Source organism: Tiliqua scincoides, chromosome 2 (genome assembly GCF_035046505.1).
Source record: "Tiliqua scincoides isolate rTilSci1 chromosome 2, rTilSci1.hap2, whole genome shotgun sequence".
NCBI lineage: Eukaryota > Metazoa > Chordata > Lepidosauria > Squamata > Scincidae > Tiliqua > Tiliqua scincoides.
The window spans coordinates 123,101,582-123,122,217 of NC_089822.1; the positions used below are offsets into that span (position 1 = coordinate 123,101,582).

The following is a 20,636-nucleotide window of genomic DNA, read 5'->3' on the forward strand; positions in this document are numbered from 1 at the left end:
GGAACCAAGAACTCTTGGGGACTCCTACTCAGTCTGCACACCATCACACTCTTCTCCTTTGAAGCCTCTGTACCTGGAGGATGTCGCTGAGCACCAGGGCATCAAAGCGTGACAAGTACTGCACAAAGTAACGCTGGAGGGATGTTTGGTACTTTCGGAGCAGGCAACGGAGCTTCTCCATCAGGAACAGCAGCTCAGCCAGGTGGCTATGGAAGAAAATAGATGGGACTCAGGATGAAACATGACAGTTATGTGTACTCTTGTGGTTCATTTTTAGTGTTACAACACTAATACTTCCCAGTCATATACCCCCCCCCCCCAAAAAAAAATCTGACCTTCCCAAAGATATTTCACTCTTCCTGATAAAATATGACTGTCATATAATATTTTATGTACATTTCTATGTGATCTCTGTGTGAACCTCATGGTTTGGAAGCAGTGTCACCCCTTCCTCTGCAGCTTGTTTTGTTAAAACTTATAGAAGATGCCAGGGAAGTGTAAACTGGGTTTAAAGCAGCCAGGACTGCCAAATTGGTCGATCAAGTTTCAAGGAGATTAGACTGTGTGTCCAGGTAGCAGCACTCAGAGGGGCAGGATGACATCATTCCAGCCAAAATGATAAAACTCCCAACCGACTGGAAGCTTGTTGCTTTCTTCCTCCAGCTCCAGGCAGGAGAGCCCCTTGTGGAGAAGGCAAGAGTTGGTGGTTCCACCATCCATATATGAGCAGATAAGGACTATGTACATAGCATTCTTAGGTTTTTGTGTTATTTTAGAGTTGTCTAAACCAACAGTGTTCAAACTTACCAGTGCTGTGAGCCCGGAATGTGGTCCCTGTTTGGACCACATCTGAGCATTCCACGCTGCTGCCAAGCGATGTCTTCCCTGTTTGGTGAACAGGGACACACTGGACAGTTGCATTGTCTGCCCAGCATTCGAGAACGTCGCGCAACAGGATGTCCGGGCAGACGTGACTGCCCAGAGCGTCTCTGAACGGGGAGAACATTGCTTGGCAGCTGCATGGAACTGAAAGGTCCGCTCACTGGGCAGACAGATCTGTGCAGACACTGGATCTGGCCTTCAGGCCACGGTTTACCCTTCCCTGGTCTAAACAATTCAGCCGTTTTACAGATCTCTTTCGTTCCAAGCCCATTCAAAGCCTTGCAGTAAAGCTCTAAGTTAAACAACACATGTTTGAGATTCCACAGTGTCTCAGAGTCATGTGCTGACCATTGTACGACTGCAGGTGATTAACTTTTTCCTACCAAATTCAGTGCTCCTTACCTTTTTTCTTGTTGATTTGGTTTTGTTATCCTCTTTCTCTTCTATTGGATTTTTAATAAACCATTTACATTTTCCTCTGAATTTGCCTAATTCCTGGTTCTAGGAAATATAGTGAATTGTTACATCTCCACACTCTGCAGGTGCTACTGTGAGAGTGATTTTGACAGAGACCCATGAGATTCAATATTGTTCTAGCAGGGGGCAACTCCTGCCCAGTAACCTCCTGGGCTGGTGTGAGCAAATTAAATCTCCCAAGGTTTTTCCCTGGTAAGCCGAGTGTCCAAATAAGGAAAAGAGAAGAATGGGAAGGGAGTGAGAATGCTAACCACTAGGCACTATTGCCCTGGCTCAGCATGTGGTTTCTTGCAATCCCTCTCTTGACTTTAACAATGCCACAGAGCAGTGTTTCTTAACCAGTAGTACTCATACCACTGGTGGTACTTAAGGTGGTTCCAGCGGTACTCATGGGACCCGCAGACCCTGCTGCCTGGCAGTGGGACCAGCAACGCAATGTGACAAACAGTGAAAGGAGGCTCAGCTCAGTGGGCAGAACTCCAGCGTATGTTTTTTGCATGCTCCAAAAAGCCCTCTCATCTCCCCTGAGCCTCTTACCAGTGTTTGTTGCATCACGTTCAGCCTCCCAAACTGGAAATAATGGTTATTTTTCATCATCGTCAGTTACTTCCACTTTGCAGCTGTTACCCTGCACATGCCCAATCTTATCTGATCTTGGAAGCTAAGCAGGGTCAGGCCTGGTTAGTACTTGGATGGGAGACCGCCTGGGAATACCGGGTGCTGTAGGCTTATACCATAGTCTTTCGAGACTGAAGGTTGCCAACCAACCAACCAGTTACTTCCAGTGGTAATTCCAATAGGTGGACTGTGCAAAGTGGTACAGTGAGGGACAAACGCTGAGAAACTCTGCCACAGAGCATTTCTTAGACAAGCAAAAACAGCACTGTTAAGCCAAGGAATATAGCTACACAGAGGTTTAAGGACAGGTACAATCAAGGAAGCCTGGGGCAACATGGGCTTGCTGCTAGCTTTGAGGTTGGTTAAGAGTGGGAGGCAAAGAAAACAAGAAGCTCAGTTTAAAAGAAACAGAGGAAAACTGAAGAGTTGCTCATTGGCTCTCAGTGCTGTCAGCTCACTAAGTGGATGAGCACTTAGCAACATGCAGAGCAAGGACTAAGGATGGGAAGGGACAAGCAAATCCCAGGAAGAGCTTTCACCTCCCCTGACAACTACTTGTTTCTCCTTTGGACATTCTACCTGGGAAACCATGGATTTTTTGCCACATGCTCAGTATCTACTGACCAACACAAAGACATTTAGCCTCAAGCCCTACTGACTGATGAGTGGCCTGAAGGCATTTACTGTCCACCATAATGCAAGATTCAATTCCAAGCTCATTTGGCGTGGTCTACTCTGTGCGAACAATCAGCACCGTGCACCTTGTCTGATTCTCTGCATGCTATAGTCTGCTATAGTTTCCCCTGGGGGCTGGGGATAAGAATAGGCTGTACTTGTCGTACAATCAGCACCGTGCACCTTGTCTGATTCTCTGCATGCTATAGTCTGCTATAGTTTCCCCTGGGGGCTGGGGATAAGAATAGGCTATACTTGTCATAAGAGGCGACTAATCAGCCACCGGGTAGATGGGGCTCGTCAGCCTGGGAAGGCAGCTCATCTGAGAGAAGGAAAACACTGATCCCAAACCTCCACTGCCTTGTGGCTACATCCAGTTATGGACAAGGCTTCAGGAGTCAACCTCGAGGCAAAATCCGGAGCAGTTCATGGCTGAACACAGTCACATTCTGGCAACTCCTGCAACGCCGCTGGAACCAATCCTATTGGCCTCTGCCTTTCCATTGGACCATTTCAGCATCGTGGAGAGGGGGGATTTGCTCCATGGGAAACAGCCTATTCTCCATATCTACTTTACCCAGGCTTCGCGCACTGGAGAGGACACTCTGTTCCAGAACCACCATTCAGAGCGCGATACCATAGTCTTCCGAGACTGAAGGATGCCAACAACAACAAAACAGTCTGAACTGTAGGCTAATGTGGTGGATGTTCCTGCCTGGAGGGCCAGAGGATTTTCTAGTTCACTCACAACCTTATAGTGTGATAGTAACAGGACACTAACGAAGACAGACCTTCAGTACCTTTAGTTGTGGGGAAGAGGAAATATTGGCCGATGCAGCATGTCATGCATGAATCAAAAAAGCTGGGCCTGTTGAAATTCCCCCCGTTCCGTTCTCCTTTGCATCTACTAGTCACCCAAAATTCTGTGGTCATAAATGGAGATGGGGAGCAGAGGATTCTGTGCTAGAATTCCAGCTTTTGCTCCATCCCCAAACCCCAGTCCTATCTCAGGAATCTCCCTGCCCCACATAATTACTACCTGTCAGTGTATTCCTCTGGGTTCTTGACCTTGGTGACATGCTCACTGTGCCGACACAACCAGGTGACCTCATCACGGCAGAATGCCAGCGCCATGAAGACATAAATCACCTAATTGGGGTGGAAAAATAGAACTTTAAGACAAGATACTTCCCTTTTCTTGCGGACAGTCAGAGAATCTCAAGACAAACCCATTCATTTTTCTCAAAGGTTTTCCAGATAGCACATATCACAACACCATACATTGCTTTTAAAAGTTCTATTCTACTGATAGAAGTCCTTGAATTCTGTATTACATTTTACAAAAACTTAAAATAAGGGGACATTAATTAAATTAATGTAATTTGTTAAAGGCACACTTTGTTCTGTTTCATGTTCTTCTATATTTTGAAATTTTCTTCGTGACTGTGATGAAGGGTAAAAGGAACATGGAAAAGGTGAAACAGAAAGGGCAAAAAAAAATAGAGGGGGTAGCAGAAGAGCAAGAACTGAGCAATGCAAGTTACATATAAAGAGCTATTACCAATATTTATGTAATTATCAAAATTCTCTTATCATACCTTTCCATCCTTTAAGGCGGTGGTTCTTAACCTTTTCTTGGTCACAGACCTCTCTGAGAATCTGATGAAAGCTATAGATACCCTTCCCAGAAAAATGCACATAAACACATGCACACACATTTTGTGTGTGTGTCTTGTTCATGGACCCCCTGAAGTCAATCCTCACTAAAGGAAGTGCCAGCAGAATACATTTTACGCCGGTGCTTGCTACTGCAAAAGTGCCATAAAGTGCTTTGTGGCTGAACAGTGAGCCGGTGCACCAGCAGCAAGGCCATTGCCTTCTCATGCATGCCAGTGGTTTAATGGAGGCCCACGGAGCAGGTAAGCCCTGTGCAGGGGAGGGCAGAACAGAGTTGAGATGGGGTGGGCTGATCAGGACCGGAAGGGGTGAAGGTTCAGCAGTGGCAGTGCATGCTGAATCCAAATCCCATTCCCAGGCCTGATCGGCCTGCACAGAACAACTTGGACTTGCACCAGCAATATCACTGGCGCAGGTCTGAGTTGACCTGGTGCAGCTGCTAGGCTTACCCTGAGGCAAGGAGACAAATGTTCCCTTATCCCAAGGAGACCTCCAGCAGGTAAAAATTCCCCGTAGGATGCAGCATAGCCCATGCTGGCATTGCTGCATCGGGATTTAGGAAGGACTGGGCTGCTAAAATCTTGTCTCTGGCATATTAAAGTACAATAATGTTTAAAGCTGTGATTTTCTATATTTTTCTTCTCATGGCACAATGACCTCTATGGAGCTCTGCCTTGCCGTATCCTATCCTCTAGGCTGGGCTGCCCTGGCAGTGCCGCTGGATGTAGCCATTTTGGCACTGCTGCACCCGACAGTGCTGTCAGGGATAGGCTTGGGCGGCCAGACCCACGTCAGTTTGTATACAACAGATCAAAGCTAATCAACCGACCAAGACTGCGGGTGCACATCCAGGCCAGACATACACATCCTCAGATATACGCATCCTCACACTTTCAGTTGTATTTCCAGTTACATTTGCACAGATGTAGGATTAGGCAAAGGAACACAACTCCACAAATGTGCAGACAGTTTGTCTTCCACACATGCACACACTTCCACACATATGGGCATCACATATGGAAAGCAGCCTTGTTACACACTTGCAGCTCTTTTCTCTTGCTCACCGCCATATCCCCCTCTCATACTTGCCTTTGGCCCCAGAAGTCCTGGCTCATTGGCCAGAACTGCCTCCATCTCTCGCACAGCATTCCTCAAGAAATTACGCCGGCCCCTATGCAACTGTCCACTGTCAAGACACCAATAGGAGAGATTATACATGAAGGCGCCAGCCAACCAGGGGTGGCCCAAGACCTCATGATGCCTGATGCAGCATGCCAAATGCTATCTCCCTTACCCAATGATGTGCCAACCTCTACTCATCAGTCTCCAATGTTCTAACTCAGCACTCTCCTCCCCTACACATTTCCCCTTACTCTCTTTCCCACTCTTCCTTTTCCAATCCAGGAAGCAGGAGTAGGAGCAGTGGAGACAAGCAGGCGGAGATAGGCATCCCCCACCAATCTGTCTGAGGCAATTGCATTAGCTAGTCTCATGAACAGGCTGGCTCTGCAAGTCCCTGGTACCAAAGACAGAGATACACATTCTTGTGTCTCCATAGTGCAACAGTATAGGGCAGTGTTTCTCAAACTGTGGGTCGGGACCCACTAGGTGGCTCTCGAACCTATTTCAGGTGGGTTCCCATTCGTTTCAATATTTTATTTTTAATGTATTAGACTCGATGCTACCATGGTATGTGACTGCATTTGGGAAAATGTTACAGACCTGTACTTTTAACAAGCTACTATGTATATTCTTTTAGCAATGCTAGTCAATTGGTCTTACTCCTGGGTAAGTGCAGGTAGGATTGCAGCCTAGGATTGTTAAATATTCCTGTTTGATGATATCACTTCCAGTTATGACATCACTTCTGGTGGGTCCTGACAGATTCTCATTCTAAAAAGTGGGTCCCAGTACTAAATGTGTGAGAACCACTGGTATAGGGTACTGGTGTACTTGTGCCAGTGAACAAGGAACACAAAACAGATAAGGGGATAGCTGCCACTGAACTAGCATCAATGGGCATTGAAGTACGCAAAGATTTCAAGCTATACAGAATTCATCATAACTTGGCAAAAGGTTCTGTGTAAATGTAGTGAAAAGATTTACATCTTACCTTCCAGCACTTGACCATCAAAGCAGATTACATTCATTAAAAACACATCACTTACGAATAACTAGTAGAATAAGAGCAGCTTGTAAATGGAAAGTAAGCCCATTCAACTCCAACTCACATGCAGAAGAGGCATGAATTAAAATATTGGTGTAAAAATAATGCCATAAGCAGCTGCAAGAGGAGCAGAGTATAGCAGATGCATGGCAGACAGGGCCTAAATAGGTCAAGAGAGGATCATTTCTACCTGTGTGCCACAGCATGCTCTTTACATTCCTTGATATCAGCAATACGCTTTCCATAACTGGAGAGAGAAAGAGAGAGGCTGACTTAAGGATGCAGATCCCACCGCCCCCCCCTCACAACACAACTGTGCTGCATTGCTTCACTTAGTTGGTGAAGCCAGCATTATGATGAGGTAGTTGAAGAATAATGGAATTTCTTTTAGAATGCAATGATACACTGAAAGCCCTTCCCCTGCGGATTGCCTACAACAAAGCTCTGTGGGCTCTTACAGTTCTTAAGGGTGACTGGGGCAAAGGAGAGCAGCACTCCTGTACCTTTAATATTTGTGCTAAATCCAAAATTTCAGCATATAGTTTTTCTTGCCCTTGTCCCTGTCAAATCTGCCTGCTCTCTGAATGAAATGGCCAGGATTCCTTACCATCTGACTCCTATCAGTGCTCTTTTCCCCACTGGATGAAGAGAGGGTGTTTCGTTTGTATCATCCTCCCTCATGGGTCACTTACCCTTTGATGCCACTGAAGGCCTCTTCAGTGACCTTGTGAATACAAAGCACTTCCTCCCGTACTAGAGTGATGTAGAGTGAGCCACGGAGAGCTGCCCGCCATAGATCCAGGCAGCTCTGGGTAGAGCCTAAGCAGCTGTGGCACAGCAAAAACCCAACTGTGGGAGAAGAAAGAAAGATGATGGTCAAAGGCACATGGAGGTTGATCCTTAAGCAAAGGTAGGAGTTGGCACAATCATATACCCATCTACATCAGTTCTAATCATAATAAGTATTGACAGATTTTCGCCTGGAGATTACACCTGTCTCCTTAAGAGCTCAGTAGCTCCTAGTGATCACATGGTAGCTATGCCTTCCATCCCACTGTTCCAGTCTGCTCACCCTCTTCTCCAGTCTGCCATGAGATCAAAGCACAGGGTAATGCACATAGTTCTGAAGCATGGAGAGGGAGAAAGAGCCTGCCAATCATTCAGAATACAAATATTTCTTTACCATACACATGATGAAGTGACTGTATTAACTGATTTTAATAATTATAGTAATAAATACAACAAATATACTAATTACCCAATTTCAAGCCATTGTCAGTTATGCGTCAACCATGTCAGTTAAACTAATGCTAGTAAAACAACCGTTTCTGTCACCATTCTTTTCAGACCATTAGTTCGGCTGTTATTGACAGTTATTAATTTGAATATTTATTATTATTGGCTGCCAGATGGCTTGGCGAGTAGAAGTGGTCATTAAGGCTTCTTTAAATGAGGGTAAAATGTCATCATGACTGAAGGAAGCAATAGCGAGGCCGCTTCTCAAGAAAACCTCCCCAACTCCTCTTTGTTAAACAACTGCCAGTCGTTTTCTAACCTCCCCTTTTTGGGTAAAGTGCAGTAGTAGCTCAGCTTCAAGGACGCACAGATGCCAGTTTATCTAGACCAGTGTTTCTCAAACTGTGGGTCGGAACCCACTAGGTGGGTCGCAAGTCAATTTCAGTTGGGTCCCCATTCATTTCAATACTTTATTTTTAATAGACTTGATGCTACCATGGGATGCGACTGCGTCTGGGGAAATGTTACAGACCTGTACTTGTAACAAGCCACTATGTATATTCTTTTAACAATGATAGTCAATGGGACTTACTCCTGAGTAAGTGTGGGTAGGATTGCAGCCTAGGATTGTTAAAAATTTTCCTGCTTGATGATGTCACTTCTGGTCATGATATCACTTCCTTTGGGTCCTCCTGACAGAATCTCATTTTAAAAAGTGGGTCCTGGTGCTAAATGTGTGAGAACCACTGATCTAGACCCATTGCAATCCAGCTTCTGGCTTGGGCCTGAAGCTGCCTTGAATCCCTTTGGTTGATTTGCAACACTGGGAAATAGACAGGGGACTTATGTCCCTACTGGTTCTGAACCTATTAGAAGCTTTCAATACCATCAGCCATGATATCCCTCTTGGCGACATCACAATATTAGGACTGGGAGGCACAGCATTATGCTGGCTCCAATACTATCTTGAGAGGTCTACAAGATGACATTGGGGTCTGTTATTCGGGCCCCTTGGCTGATGGCCTTCAGAGAAAAATAAAAGACTCCTGGGTGTGCATGTCCTTGTCCCTCCTCTCATGTCCCAGGTAATTCAGGTCAGTTCCATTACTCACGGAGGGGAGTGTTGTCCAAACTGCTGCCCCATCCAGTTAATGGAATTGGCGTGAATTCTCCCAGATGCAAGGGAAGGAGCAAGGACATGCATGGGCCATGAACATGCATGTCTCTTATACTGTTACCCTGAACATGCCTGATCTCGTCTGATCTCAGAAGCTAAGCAGGGTCAGGCTTGGCTAGTACTTGGATGGGAGACCGCCTGGGAACACTGGGTGCTGTAGGCTTATACCATAGTCTTTCGAGACTGAAGGTTGCCAACAATTATTGCATGAGGCCACTACAGTGTTGACAGTATTGTTCAAGCTGACCCATTACTATTCTGTGAGGAAGGCGGACAAAAGAACCAGTGGAGCAACTGCAGAGGGTATCTAAGTGCAGAGGTTCAAACATGGACTAAGAGGAAAGGTCAGTACATGATGACCCACAATAGTCACATCCAGCACTTCTCTGGGTTCTAGGCTTGTACTAGAGCTATAATGCCTTTTCTTTGCAAGCAGAAGGACTGGACAGTTAAAGAAAAAAGTTCAGAATCTGCATGTACATGATGGAATTGGGTTTTAGCCCACAAAACACAAAATTACATATAATAAATACATTAATTTTTAAGTTGCCACCTGACTCTGTTGTTTTTGCTGTATCAGGCTAGCCTTAGGGAGAGAAGAATCTCTAGTTCTGCATAAAACAGTATATGTGGATTCCATATCATGGCACATAAGATCCAAGCCATAAGATTCCTGGACACTTTGCAGTCTGACCCAAGATATTTTTATGTGGAAGCAAGTTCCACATAGCCCAGTGGTACTTATTCCAAACTAAGTGTGCATAGGTCTGCAGCCTTTGACATACTTCAGACAATGCCGTAAAAGAGGTTTCTAACTCTTATGACTGTGTGTAAATAACCTTGAAAGTGGGGGGGACGGGACGACAAATGTGTGCTGAAATCCTTGAATAGGCTATTCATTACTCCAGAGAGCAACTAGCCTTTCTCTGACTCTGCTTGCAGCTGTGGAATAAATTATGCTAAATAAGCAAACATGCCACAGAACATCTTGGCACAGAACTAGGTTGCCTTGATGCAAAATGTAGGGTTGTTTTTCTTTTAAAAGTACAGAACACACATAGTTCTGCCTGTGCTCATCAGAGACTATTATTACCCAGATTATTATTAATACAAATATTTATGGTCTGTTTTTCAACAAAAAAAAGTTCACAAAGCAGTTTACATAGCAAAATAAATTCTATAAAGATGCTTGTTTGCCCCTCAAAGAACTCACAACCTAAACAAGGGATGCAAAAGAGACACGAGCAAACAGCCACTGTAGACTATGCTGGGGAGAAAAGGGGGCAGTTGCTCTCCCCTTACTAAATATAAAGAGAAAAATCACTTTAAAGGTGCCACTTAATCCAGTCAGTAAGGTCAGTTCTATTAGCTTTTAGATGTTGGAAAGGGGTCAAAGCTGGAAACAGGTTGGCCAGATTGGAGAACTACTTTCTTGAAAGTGAGCATAGGTTCAAGTCTTAGGAGCACCTCCAGTCTGACCACTTCAGACTAGCACAGCAAAAAAAAGAAAAGAAAGAAAGCAACTTACTCACAATCCATCGTTCAAGAACCTCCAAAGAAAGGTATTCACAGGCCATCTGGGGAGACAAAAAATATAGTATGGTTTTCTGTCCATGTTGATCCAACATTATCCTCTGTCTTCCCAGGGGTTCAACACTTCTCCCTGTTCTCAGCTTTTTGTGTAACAACCTTCCTTGGTCAATTTCAAGTTCTGAGATCTGGGTGTGTGTGAGCTGGGAGGGCATCACTTCATGGAGCAAACCACATCACAGTCTGCAGGGGTTCATTCTCTAGCTTAAGTGCCTAGAGCAGGCATTCTCAATGGGAGCCAATTTCCCCCAGTGGAGCCCTGGCACATTTGAAAGGGGGTACAGACTGGAAAAGGTAAACAGGGGATTTTATGTTTATCTGTTTGCATTGTATCCTTGTTTGATGGTGGGAGGGCCCTGAAACCAGAGAAGAACTCCTAATGGGGCATAGCCCCCAAAAAGGTTGCAAATAGCTGGTTTAGGAGAACTGCAACATGACTATGGGTTACAATACTGACATCACAATTGAGATCTGCAACTTCTGCTCAAGCCAGTGAGCTTGCACTGAATGCCGAGAGGCCCTGTATTATCTCACAGGCTACTCTATGCAAATCCAGGAGGTGCAGGTGGGCATGAACCCTTAAGGGAATTGTTCCTCACCTAAAGCACAGGTCTGGGATGCCTCAGAATGCCTAGGCTTGAACAGAGACTGTGCCATTTCTTATGTATGCGCTTACCGTGTCTGAATTCACAGGTGACAGCATGCCTGCAGGGTTGCTGATCAGACTGAAGAGCTGGTCACTTCGCCACTGATCAGCTGAATGATTTCGACGGGCAAAGAGGTGGTGTATCGAAAGAAGTGCATTGCTCACAACCTAACAAGAAAGCTCTGTTAGCTATGAGAGGCGACAGCATAGCCGACTTCACTGTGTTGTCCTAAGGCTAAATATGGGGCGAGACCACATTCACCACCCAAGTGTTCTTGGAAGAAAGGATACTTTCACAAAGGTTCAGCACGTAAGGCATGGGGTGTGCAATCAGATTGAAAGTTCAATGCACTGCATAAGATGAAGGGCAACCAGATGGACAGCAGACTGTATTATCTCAGGGACCTCCTGGCATGTCATGAGATGACATGGGACTCAGCAACATACAAGTAACCAAACCAGCTGACTTATTAGACACTGCTGTACCCAGCTTATGCAGGTCTTATCGCAACAACTCACCTTGGTATGGGGTCCAAACTCTTCCATCAACTTACGCAAGGGATTCTCATACTCTAGGATCATCTGTCCCAAACGAGGGAAGCTGGGGTCACTGCAGCCAAATAGACAAGGAGTTGAGTTGTTTACCAGCAATAGGTGCTGTCCTCCCTCTCTGACCTGCCTACCCATTTCATGGTCAGAGGCCTCCAGAAGATTATTCTGAACATCAGACCTTACTACTGGACTTTCTAGATAAGGAAAAAAAAGAGCACTACAGTACTTTGCTTAGCATTTAAGTGGTGCTGGCCCAGATCCAGCACTAGCAGCAAACTATTTGGTCCCATGCTGTAGACCACTAGTACTCAAACTTCTCAGGAGTAAATCTCCTGAGATAAGCCTTTGTGAAGGAGAGGGGAAGGTAGCACATGAGAATGTATTGTTCATCACTAGTGACCTTACAGGCGGTGGCAGCATTCACACAAAATTACATACAATACTATTCTAAACTAACCATGCAATCCTATGCATGCCTACTCAGAAGTAAGTCCTATTGAATGCAATGGGATTTACTCTTTTGTAAGTGCGCACAGAAAAATGGCTGTGCTAGATGGGAGAAAATAGCATTTCTCAGTGAAACAAAGAGCGGCAATTATCAGGAAAATGCAAATTCCCTTCAGTAGATGTACTAGATCAGGGGTGCCCAAACCCCGGCCTGGGGGCCACTTGTGGCCCTAGGAGACCCCCAATTCGGCCCGCGGGGAGCCCCCAGTCTCCAATGAGCATCTGGCCCTCCAGAGACTTGCTGGAGACCGTGCTGGCCCGACATGACTACTCTCAGCACGAAGGCTGACTGTTTGACCTCTTGTGTGAGTTGTGGGCCAAGGGCTCCCTCCACCTCCTGCTGTTTCACGTCTGTGAAGCAACAGTGGCAGCAAAGGAAAGACTGGCCTTGCTTTGCGCAGGGTATTTTATAGGCATTGAGCTATCGCAAGACCATCATTCATTCACATAAGTTCCATCTCTAATATATTCATTTATGTAAATTTATTCAAATTTTAAACATAAATTAATTTTTTTCCCCAGCCCCCAACACAGTGTCAGAGAGATGATGTGGCCCTCTTGTCAAAAAGTTTGGACACCCCTGTACTAGATGGAAGAAAGACATTTAAATCTCCCCACTATAACAGAGTAACAAATGCATTTTTGGACAGGCCCAAACTCTGAAGCGGTCTGAAGCTACAGGAGACCAGATGTAGGAATCTAAATGAAAACTTTAATTCTAACATTTGTTTGTTTAAAAAGGAAAAGACTTCTAACTACAATAGCATTCATTAATTTAACACACTACTCAGGGACGCTGCAGAATCTCAAAAGTAGACGGGGTGCTTTAGGTATTAAGTATGTCATCTTAGGGCAAGGGTGTGGATAAAATGGATACTGACCTGTTTCCATGGATCATCTCATGGGCACAATGGTACAGGCCAATCACAGCTTTGCGATCATCAATACGAGAAAGGAGCAAGATGACAGAAGCATAGGTGACAATGAGATCCAGGTAATTCTTGGTGAAGTCAAAATTCACAAGCTGCAGGAAGAAATGAATGCAACAGGGACAGAAGTTGAAAGTAGTCAACTGACTGTTTCTCACTATCTCTGTGCAGATTCTCATCCCTGGTAACCACACAAAGATCGGGCCCTCCTTTTCTTGGGATTGCAATGAGAACTGCTTAGACCAGTGGTTCTTGAACTTTTAGCACTGGGACCCACTTTTTAGAATGAGAATCTGTCAGGACCCACCAGAAGTGATGTCATGACTGGAAGTGACATCATCAAGCAGGAAAATTTTTAACAATCCTAAGCTACAATCCTACCCACACTTACCCAGGAGTAAGTACCATTTACTATCATTGTTAAAGGCATATATATAGTAGCCTGTTCAAAGTACAGATCTGTAATATTTCCCCAAATGTAGTCACATACCATGGCAGCATCAAGTCTAACATATTAAAAATGAAATAGTCAAATGAATGGTGACCCACCTGAAATTGGCTCACAACCCACCTAGTGCAGTGCTATTCAAACTGGGGCATCGTGACGCCCCAGCCTGAAGGCCCTGGCCTCTGCCCCCTTAAGGAGTGGGGTCAGTGAGGAGGCAGGGAGGAGGAAGTGATCGCTCCACTTTCACTTTTTGCAGGCTGGGTAGCCCTCGCACAGGGCTCCCTGCACCCCAGGAGAGCTGTTGCAGGAACTGGTGAGTGCATCCTAGTCCCTGCAGCCCCCTGAGCGACACGATCCTGGGGATCGTGTTGCTGCCTCCCCCCCCCCCCGCCCCAGCTGCCTCCCTCCCTTCCCCTGAAAGGACTTACTGAGGTTTTCAAACTCCTGGAGAGTTTGAAAACCACAGATCTAGTGGGTCCCGACCCACAGTTTGAGAAACACTGGCTCAGACGATTGCCTGGAGAACTATGAACAAGCTGTGGGCTTGATGTGCCCCCTTGTCCCTTCTTGCATACAGCTTTCCCTTCATTTTCCATTGCATGTTAATCATACCCTGCTGCTGTGTCTGAACTTGGTTAGTGCTTGCCCTGCAAGCCAGAATCAGACATTCATTCAACTATGCGATTCGGGTGCAGGAGTCCTCTCCTGGCTTGGTGATTCATTCTATAGGCCTCAACAGAAAGCAAACAGGAAGTGGCTTACAGAAGCTTCAGAGAGACGTTCGAAGGCCTGCTGAAGCCTATAGAATGGGCTGCCAGGCTGGGAGAAGCTCTGGTAAGCAATGGGCATCAGGAATAACTCCTATTTTGAGCCAAACCACTGCAGGGATGGGCAGGCAGGCCCAGATCACGACCCACACTTTGGGAAGCACTGCTGTAGCTCATTCACAGTTTCAAACCATGCCTAGGCAATGCTGTGAATTAATGCTTCACTTTAATATTAAAACTCTGTGTAAACAGCATGGAGTGGCCTCAATGAACCACTCCAGCTTGGGCAGTATCACCATTTGACTTCAGTAACCTGCACATCCTTCAGAAAGGCTTAACTTCAGGTGGTAGAGAGAGTGGCCCCAGCTTGGGGACCACCTCAAGACAATCAGAAACCACTGGCATCCTGTTAGGCTTGGCTCACATCAGTCACCACCTGCCCACAGCCGAGAAGGATCAAGGGGCTGATCCTGGGTTTTCTGTCATTGGCTTAGCTCAGGGGTGCCCAAACCCCGGCCCTGGGGCCACTTGCAGCCCTCAAGGCCTCTCAATGCGGCCCTCAGGGAGCCCCTAGTCTCCAATGAGCCTCTGGCCCTCCGGAGATTTGTTGGAGCCCACACTAGCCCGACGCAACTGCTCTCAGCATGAAGGCGACTGTTTGACCTCTTGCGTGAGCTGTGGGATGAGGGCTCCCTCTACTGCTTGTTGTTTCACATCTGTGATGCAGTAGTGGCAGCAAAGGAAAGGCCGGCCTTGCTTTGTGCAAGGCCTTTTATAGGCCATGAGCTATTGCAAGACCTTCATTCATTCATATAAGTTCATCTTTAATATATTCATTTATGTAAACCGCTTTGTGAACTTTTAGTTGAAAAGCGGTATATAAATACTGTTGTTAATAATAATAATAATAATAATAATAATAATAATAATAATAAACTTATGTAAATTTATTCAAATTTTAAATGTAAATTAATTTTTTTTCTCCCCGGCCCCCAACACAGTGTCAGAGAGACAGTGTGGCCCTCCTGCCAAAAACTTTGGACAACCCTGGCTTAGCTGATTAGAAGGGTAAAACCTCAAAATCCCCCCCCCCCCAAATCCCACAAAAGGAGCTGGCTAGTTTGAAAGGTGTGTGTTCTGCTTCATCACTTGCAGATGCCAGCTAAACACTGCTGCTAACAGCCCATCCAGCCTTTCTAGAACCAAACAGACAAACAGCAACAAAGTAAGTGCTTCTCCAAGCAGAACTTGTGTCTTGGTAGTAGCATTAGATTTTATTGTTTTCACTTTGTCTCTAAGGAAAAATGTTTGTTTTTGTCCTTCCTGACTGTGTCCCTTTACTCCTTTTTCTCTTTTCACACAAACTCATTATTTTTATAAGTTACTAGCCTGTTTCATTCTGAGCTAAAAGCTGCTGTCCCTTGCTCTCTTACTGATTGCTCAGGGGCCAATGCCACAAAGAGCAAGAGTGGGTGGAGTAGGCCAGTCAAGCTTGCTTTCTGGATCAATTCCAAAGCAACCAGCTTCCGTTCTGAGGAAATCCTGGAAATTGGGATGACCTCAGTGGGAGGTAGGCTGTGGAAAGGTACCCTTTTTTGTTCTTTTATTTTTATTAAGAATTATTTTATTAAGAATAGTCATATAACATGTTTCCCTCCCTGCCGCCCACGAGGAACCCAAGGGTATGGGAGAAGGTCAGGTACACTGTGCAGTACTTCTTCCCCCATCCCCACAAGGTGGGCAGCAGCAGCTTCCTCTGGATCATCACAGGAGGGTCAGGTGAACTGAGCCATTGCAAAAAGGAAAATAAAATATGGAATTGGTCTTAGGGAAAAGCAATGCACAGTTGGCCACATCTTCCACTGCCAATCAGTCAGAAAGGGAAGACAATAAACAACTATTACGCAATTTCAGGACCTGATTGCTTGTCACTGATGAGGAAAAGTGAGGGGGCTCAATCCTTTCTATGGATGTGAGTCACCAAAAGCTTTGTGGGCTAGTGATTGCTAAAGAGGACAAGAGATAAACATTCAAAGTACTTGAAAGTATGCCAGAAAGGAAAAGGGGAACAATTGCTTATGTTCTTATGCTCTTTCTAATTAAGACAGAATGGGAATGGAAGGTGCTTAAACAATGGGAAGACAGATTTCAGTTAAATGGTAAGATATGCTTCCATTTAATGCTTTGGAAGGTCATGAAATAGAATAGAATATTTTCCCTTGGAAGTTTTTCAGAAAAGGATTAGACAAGCCACTAGGTCATGACCATCTCGTCTAATTCTATGATTCTATGGAAACAAGATGCAGTTCTTGGCCATGAAGTTCTTAGCTGATTCCCATCCACATTTTTGGAACACAGCTAACACTCAGTATACAAAAAGGTTTGACAATATCTGTGCAAATCCCTGAAAATATTTTTTATGTACCATATATCTAAATATACATAACATCCACTCAGACTGCAGTTTTCAAACTCCCAGGGAGTCTGAAAGTCGCAGTAAGTTTGTGTGCGGGCAGGGGGGAGGCAGTGGCGCAATCCCCAGGATTGTGCCGCTCAGAGGGACTGCAGGGGCTTGGGTACACTTACCAGAGCTTCCTGCAGCCTCCCAGGGGTGCGGGGAGCCCTGCACAGCTGTTGCAGGGCTCCCTGATGCTCGACAAGTGCTAAACCGGAAGCAGAGCGCAATTGCACCACTTTCACTTTGGAAGCATTGGGGAGCCCTGCGGAGAGCCGTGCAGGGCTCCCTGCACCCCAGGGAGCCTGCAGGAGGCTCTGGTAAGTGTACCCAAGCCCCTGCAGCCCCCTTCAGTGGCGCGATCCTGGGGATCGCACTGCTGCCTCCTCCCTGCCTCCTGGCTGCCTCCACCCCTTAAGAGGAAACAGGCCAAGGCCCACAGGCTGGGGTGTCGCAACACCCCAGTCTGAAAACTCCTGCTCTAGACCTATCAGAAGCCACCAGGGCTAGAACTAAAATCCTATGGATTGATGCTTAGCAGTTACCCCTTATGGTAAGGCATTCAAAGTATAGAGAAAAAGGTTCCCAGGGCTATGAAACCTGCTCAGGTTCTGGGGTGACTCCACCCTCCCAGGCAGCCTATTGGTTTCCTTTGACTGAACAAGGTTGTAAAAGCTCCTGCATCAGGTGCAGATTTCGCTGGAGCAGTCTTCAATTATCTGCTGTACCTGGCACCTGCTTGCCAAATTCTACCCAGGTCACTCCTGTTTTCCAACCTGCTGCCTGTGGCCCACCAACATGACAAAGCCAAAATACCATGTCTAAAATTTATATCATTAGAAATAAAAGCAATTTATTCACATTAACTTTAAAAAAATGGCCATTTATGTATTTTAACAATAAGAAACTAGTATCCGTGTTTAGTCAGATGATACTCACGATATCAAAATAGCACTGGCTGGCATCAATGGTGTTCAACAGTTCATAGACGTGGTCCTAAAGGGAAGAAGTGAGCATAAATGAATAATAAAAACCTTTTCTGCTCTTTCTGCTTCCCTGTTATGATTCATGATAACTAGCATGTGGTCCTCTAGATCCCCAGCTTGAGAATTCCTTTTTTATAATCAGGGTCTAATTAGACACCAAGTTGAGTACATTAAAAAACAGGATTGTCAAAAAGCCACAAGACCTCATCACATCCTTACAACTTTCCCCTCATTACTTCTCTTCCCCGAACAAGCCTTACTTCACCATGGTGATTCTATTCATAGAGTTGGAATGAACCCAACTCCCTGCCTGTAGCAGGAACTCCTTATGGAACCTAGAACCTGACCAATCACCCTGTGCTGGTTAAAACCCAGCTAGTCCAAAATATCCCTCCCCCCCCCAAAAAAAAAATCAACCAAGAGTAAAACATATTTGCTTCCTTCCCTCGATACACTAAAAAAAATGGTTGTGTGAATCATCTTTGACTTTACCCAAGGTAGTTTTGATGACATTGACCAATGTTGCGTTTCTGTTCTGGGACATTAAAGATCTACCGGATTATGCATTTGACTATAAATTCTATGTAACATTAAGACAGAGATGAACACTTCATCTTTCTTTTAAACTAAAAATGGCTCCTTCTGCTCCTGAGATGCTGGCTTCCATATTAGGCACAAACATGTCACAGTTATTTATTTGGCTGCTATCTTTGCTTATTCAGCAAATGTCCAACATGCACAAATGCCACTGCTTTCTCATTTTAATTCTATTTTGGTATGCCTGAACCTGTATTCTGTTTTTATTCCAAGTAAGTTTTACTTTGCAAGGGGTTGTGTGGGAGTTGTACCTTAAAAAATATATATTGTTAAGTATACTTTACCTCACCAACTAGTAAACAAACTGTCTTGACTTTGCCCAAGGCAGTTCAATGTGTTAATGACAGATCTGGAATCTGAAACTAGGCCCAAGTCTAACAGCCAAATCCAGTCCAACTTTCCAGCACCAATGTGGCTGCAATGCAACCCTGGGATAAGAGAACAAATGTTCCTTCACCTTAAGGAAGCCTCCATGATTGCCCCCATCACAACAGAAGGCAGTGTGCACCCCATTGGCCCTGCTACATGAGTGCTGGAAAGCTGATTGGACTGTAAAAGTCTTCCACAGGGTCAGGGTATAAGAAAACGAAACTTCCACCCTACAGATTAACTGTACATCATAATCTCAGGTCCCACCTATTTGGCCCTTTTCTTACCTATGTGTTCATTCATACGAAGCCAATCTGAACAGAAAACATGCCCAGGGAATGCAGCATGCAATGGTGAGCAAGGAGGTAGTAGGCAAAATGGGCTGGTTCTGATGATATTTCAGTACCTGAATCAGCCACAAATGATTAGCGACATGTGTGCTTATGCTGAGCACAGAACCTAGTTCTTCTCCTTCTTCTCCAATTAGTTGCATGGGAGGGGGGGAACACAGAATCACCATTATTGATTTACTTTGATATAAAAACCACATTGTGAACTACTTTTTTTTTTTTTGAAAAGTGGTATATAAATATTAATAACAATAAGTCCTAAAATCAAAAAGGGCATGCAGATCAAGAATGTAGAACCTGATCCTCACCCTGCAGCCTGCTTCCCTACAGCCTCATTCTCCAGGCAACTTGCCCCCAAAACCAGAAGTGAGCCACACTGAGAAAAAAAGTGCTAGGGGAGAGGGTCTGCAAGAAGTAAGCCCGGGAAGGATTTCGCTCTCTTCACCCACATTCACCTTTTGCTTTTAAAACCACTGACCCAATGAGAACTGTAATGTTATTTCTTTTCTCCACAATAATCTTGTAACCACTTGCCTTATGATACATCAATCTGCTTTCAGGCTGTCATCGTTTTTATGATAAAATATTTATACCCTGCTGGTCCAGTAGAATTTGCCACTCATTCTACACCTGTTATTCCCACATTTTACAAATGGAGGGGATAGGGCCTCTTTGAAGATAGGGCCTCTGCTGTATTGAGGTTTCTAGGTGACATTCAAGAGATGCAGTTGGAGATGAAAGGTTGCAAGACCTTTCATTGCAATCTAGAGATGAAAGCAAGTGTACGCGTCGAACTGCTGCTCTTCTCCAAGCTTTTCAAAGAGACAGAAGCCATCTCCCAGACAGACAGACAGACAGACAGACAGAGCAAGCCAAAAGCAACTTCACACAGCAATATCTCTGATAGCACTCACCCGGAATTCCATGACATCCAAAAAGGAGTTATAAAAGGGACCAAGTGCCCGAAAAATATCTGCTTTCTCTTTATGTACTGGTCCCAGATGTTGCTGGAAAGAAAAACAGAGAGCGTATGGATATATGGGACGAATCCTCAAGAAAACATCACAGCTACTAGGCCCAACATGGTCCCATTCCTCTGGGGCAGGGCTTTTTCAGGAGTGGTCCCCACCCTATGAAATGTTCTTCTGAGAGTTATTTTTATTTCTTTCTGCCAGCATGTTAAGGCTAGCTTTTCTTTAAGTTCAGAACGCTTCCTGTTTCCCTGCAGTGTAGCTGGAAGGTACACTGGGAGTACACCTTACAGGGCCGCCCCTTGACCTGAGCTGCCCCTGGCTCCCTCTGAACGTGACTGGAGCTGTGCTCCAGCTGTGTCTAGAGGGTGTTTTGAAGGTTTCTAAAGAGGGCTCTCCAAACCCCATCTCACGGGCCAGATCCAGGGTTTGGAAAAAGCCTTCCCGCTGCCCCGAGTGGTGCTTACCATTCTGCATCCCTTTGCCCAGATCAGTGTGAAAGAAACACAGCGCCACAGCAGAATCGTAAGCGCTGCTCAGGACAGGGGGGGCTTTTTTGG

At 45.3% G+C, this 20,636-nt stretch overlaps 1 protein-coding gene and 2 pseudogenes across 1 annotated transcript in view; 2 read left to right on the forward strand and 1 right to left on the reverse strand.

Annotated features, from left to right (window-relative positions):
• NCKAP1L (NCK associated protein 1 like) overlaps positions 1–20,636 on the reverse strand; it is a 73,659-nt gene that overhangs the window by 45,689 nt on the left and 7,334 nt on the right. Inside the window, exons 3-13 of the mRNA XM_066616166.1 lie at positions 20,020–20,112; positions 17,743–17,799; positions 13,086–13,228; positions 11,665–11,755; positions 11,176–11,313; positions 10,438–10,486; positions 7,189–7,345; positions 6,687–6,743; positions 5,419–5,515; positions 3,692–3,801; positions 74–206 (exon numbers count right to left, since the gene is read on the reverse strand). Of these exons, the coding sequence (XP_066472263.1) occupies positions 74–206; positions 3,692–3,801; positions 5,419–5,515; positions 6,687–6,743; positions 7,189–7,345; positions 10,438–10,486; positions 11,176–11,313; positions 11,665–11,755; positions 13,086–13,228; positions 17,743–17,799; positions 20,020–20,112 (1,125 nt within the window). The remainder of the gene's footprint in view (positions 1–73; positions 207–3,691; positions 3,802–5,418; positions 5,516–6,686; positions 6,744–7,188; positions 7,346–10,437; positions 10,487–11,175; positions 11,314–11,664; positions 11,756–13,085; positions 13,229–17,742; positions 17,800–20,019; positions 20,113–20,636) is intronic.
• On the forward strand, positions 1,972–2,088 carry LOC136643151 (5S ribosomal RNA; annotated as a pseudogene).
• LOC136642407 (5S ribosomal RNA) lies at positions 8,954–9,072 on the forward strand (annotated as a pseudogene).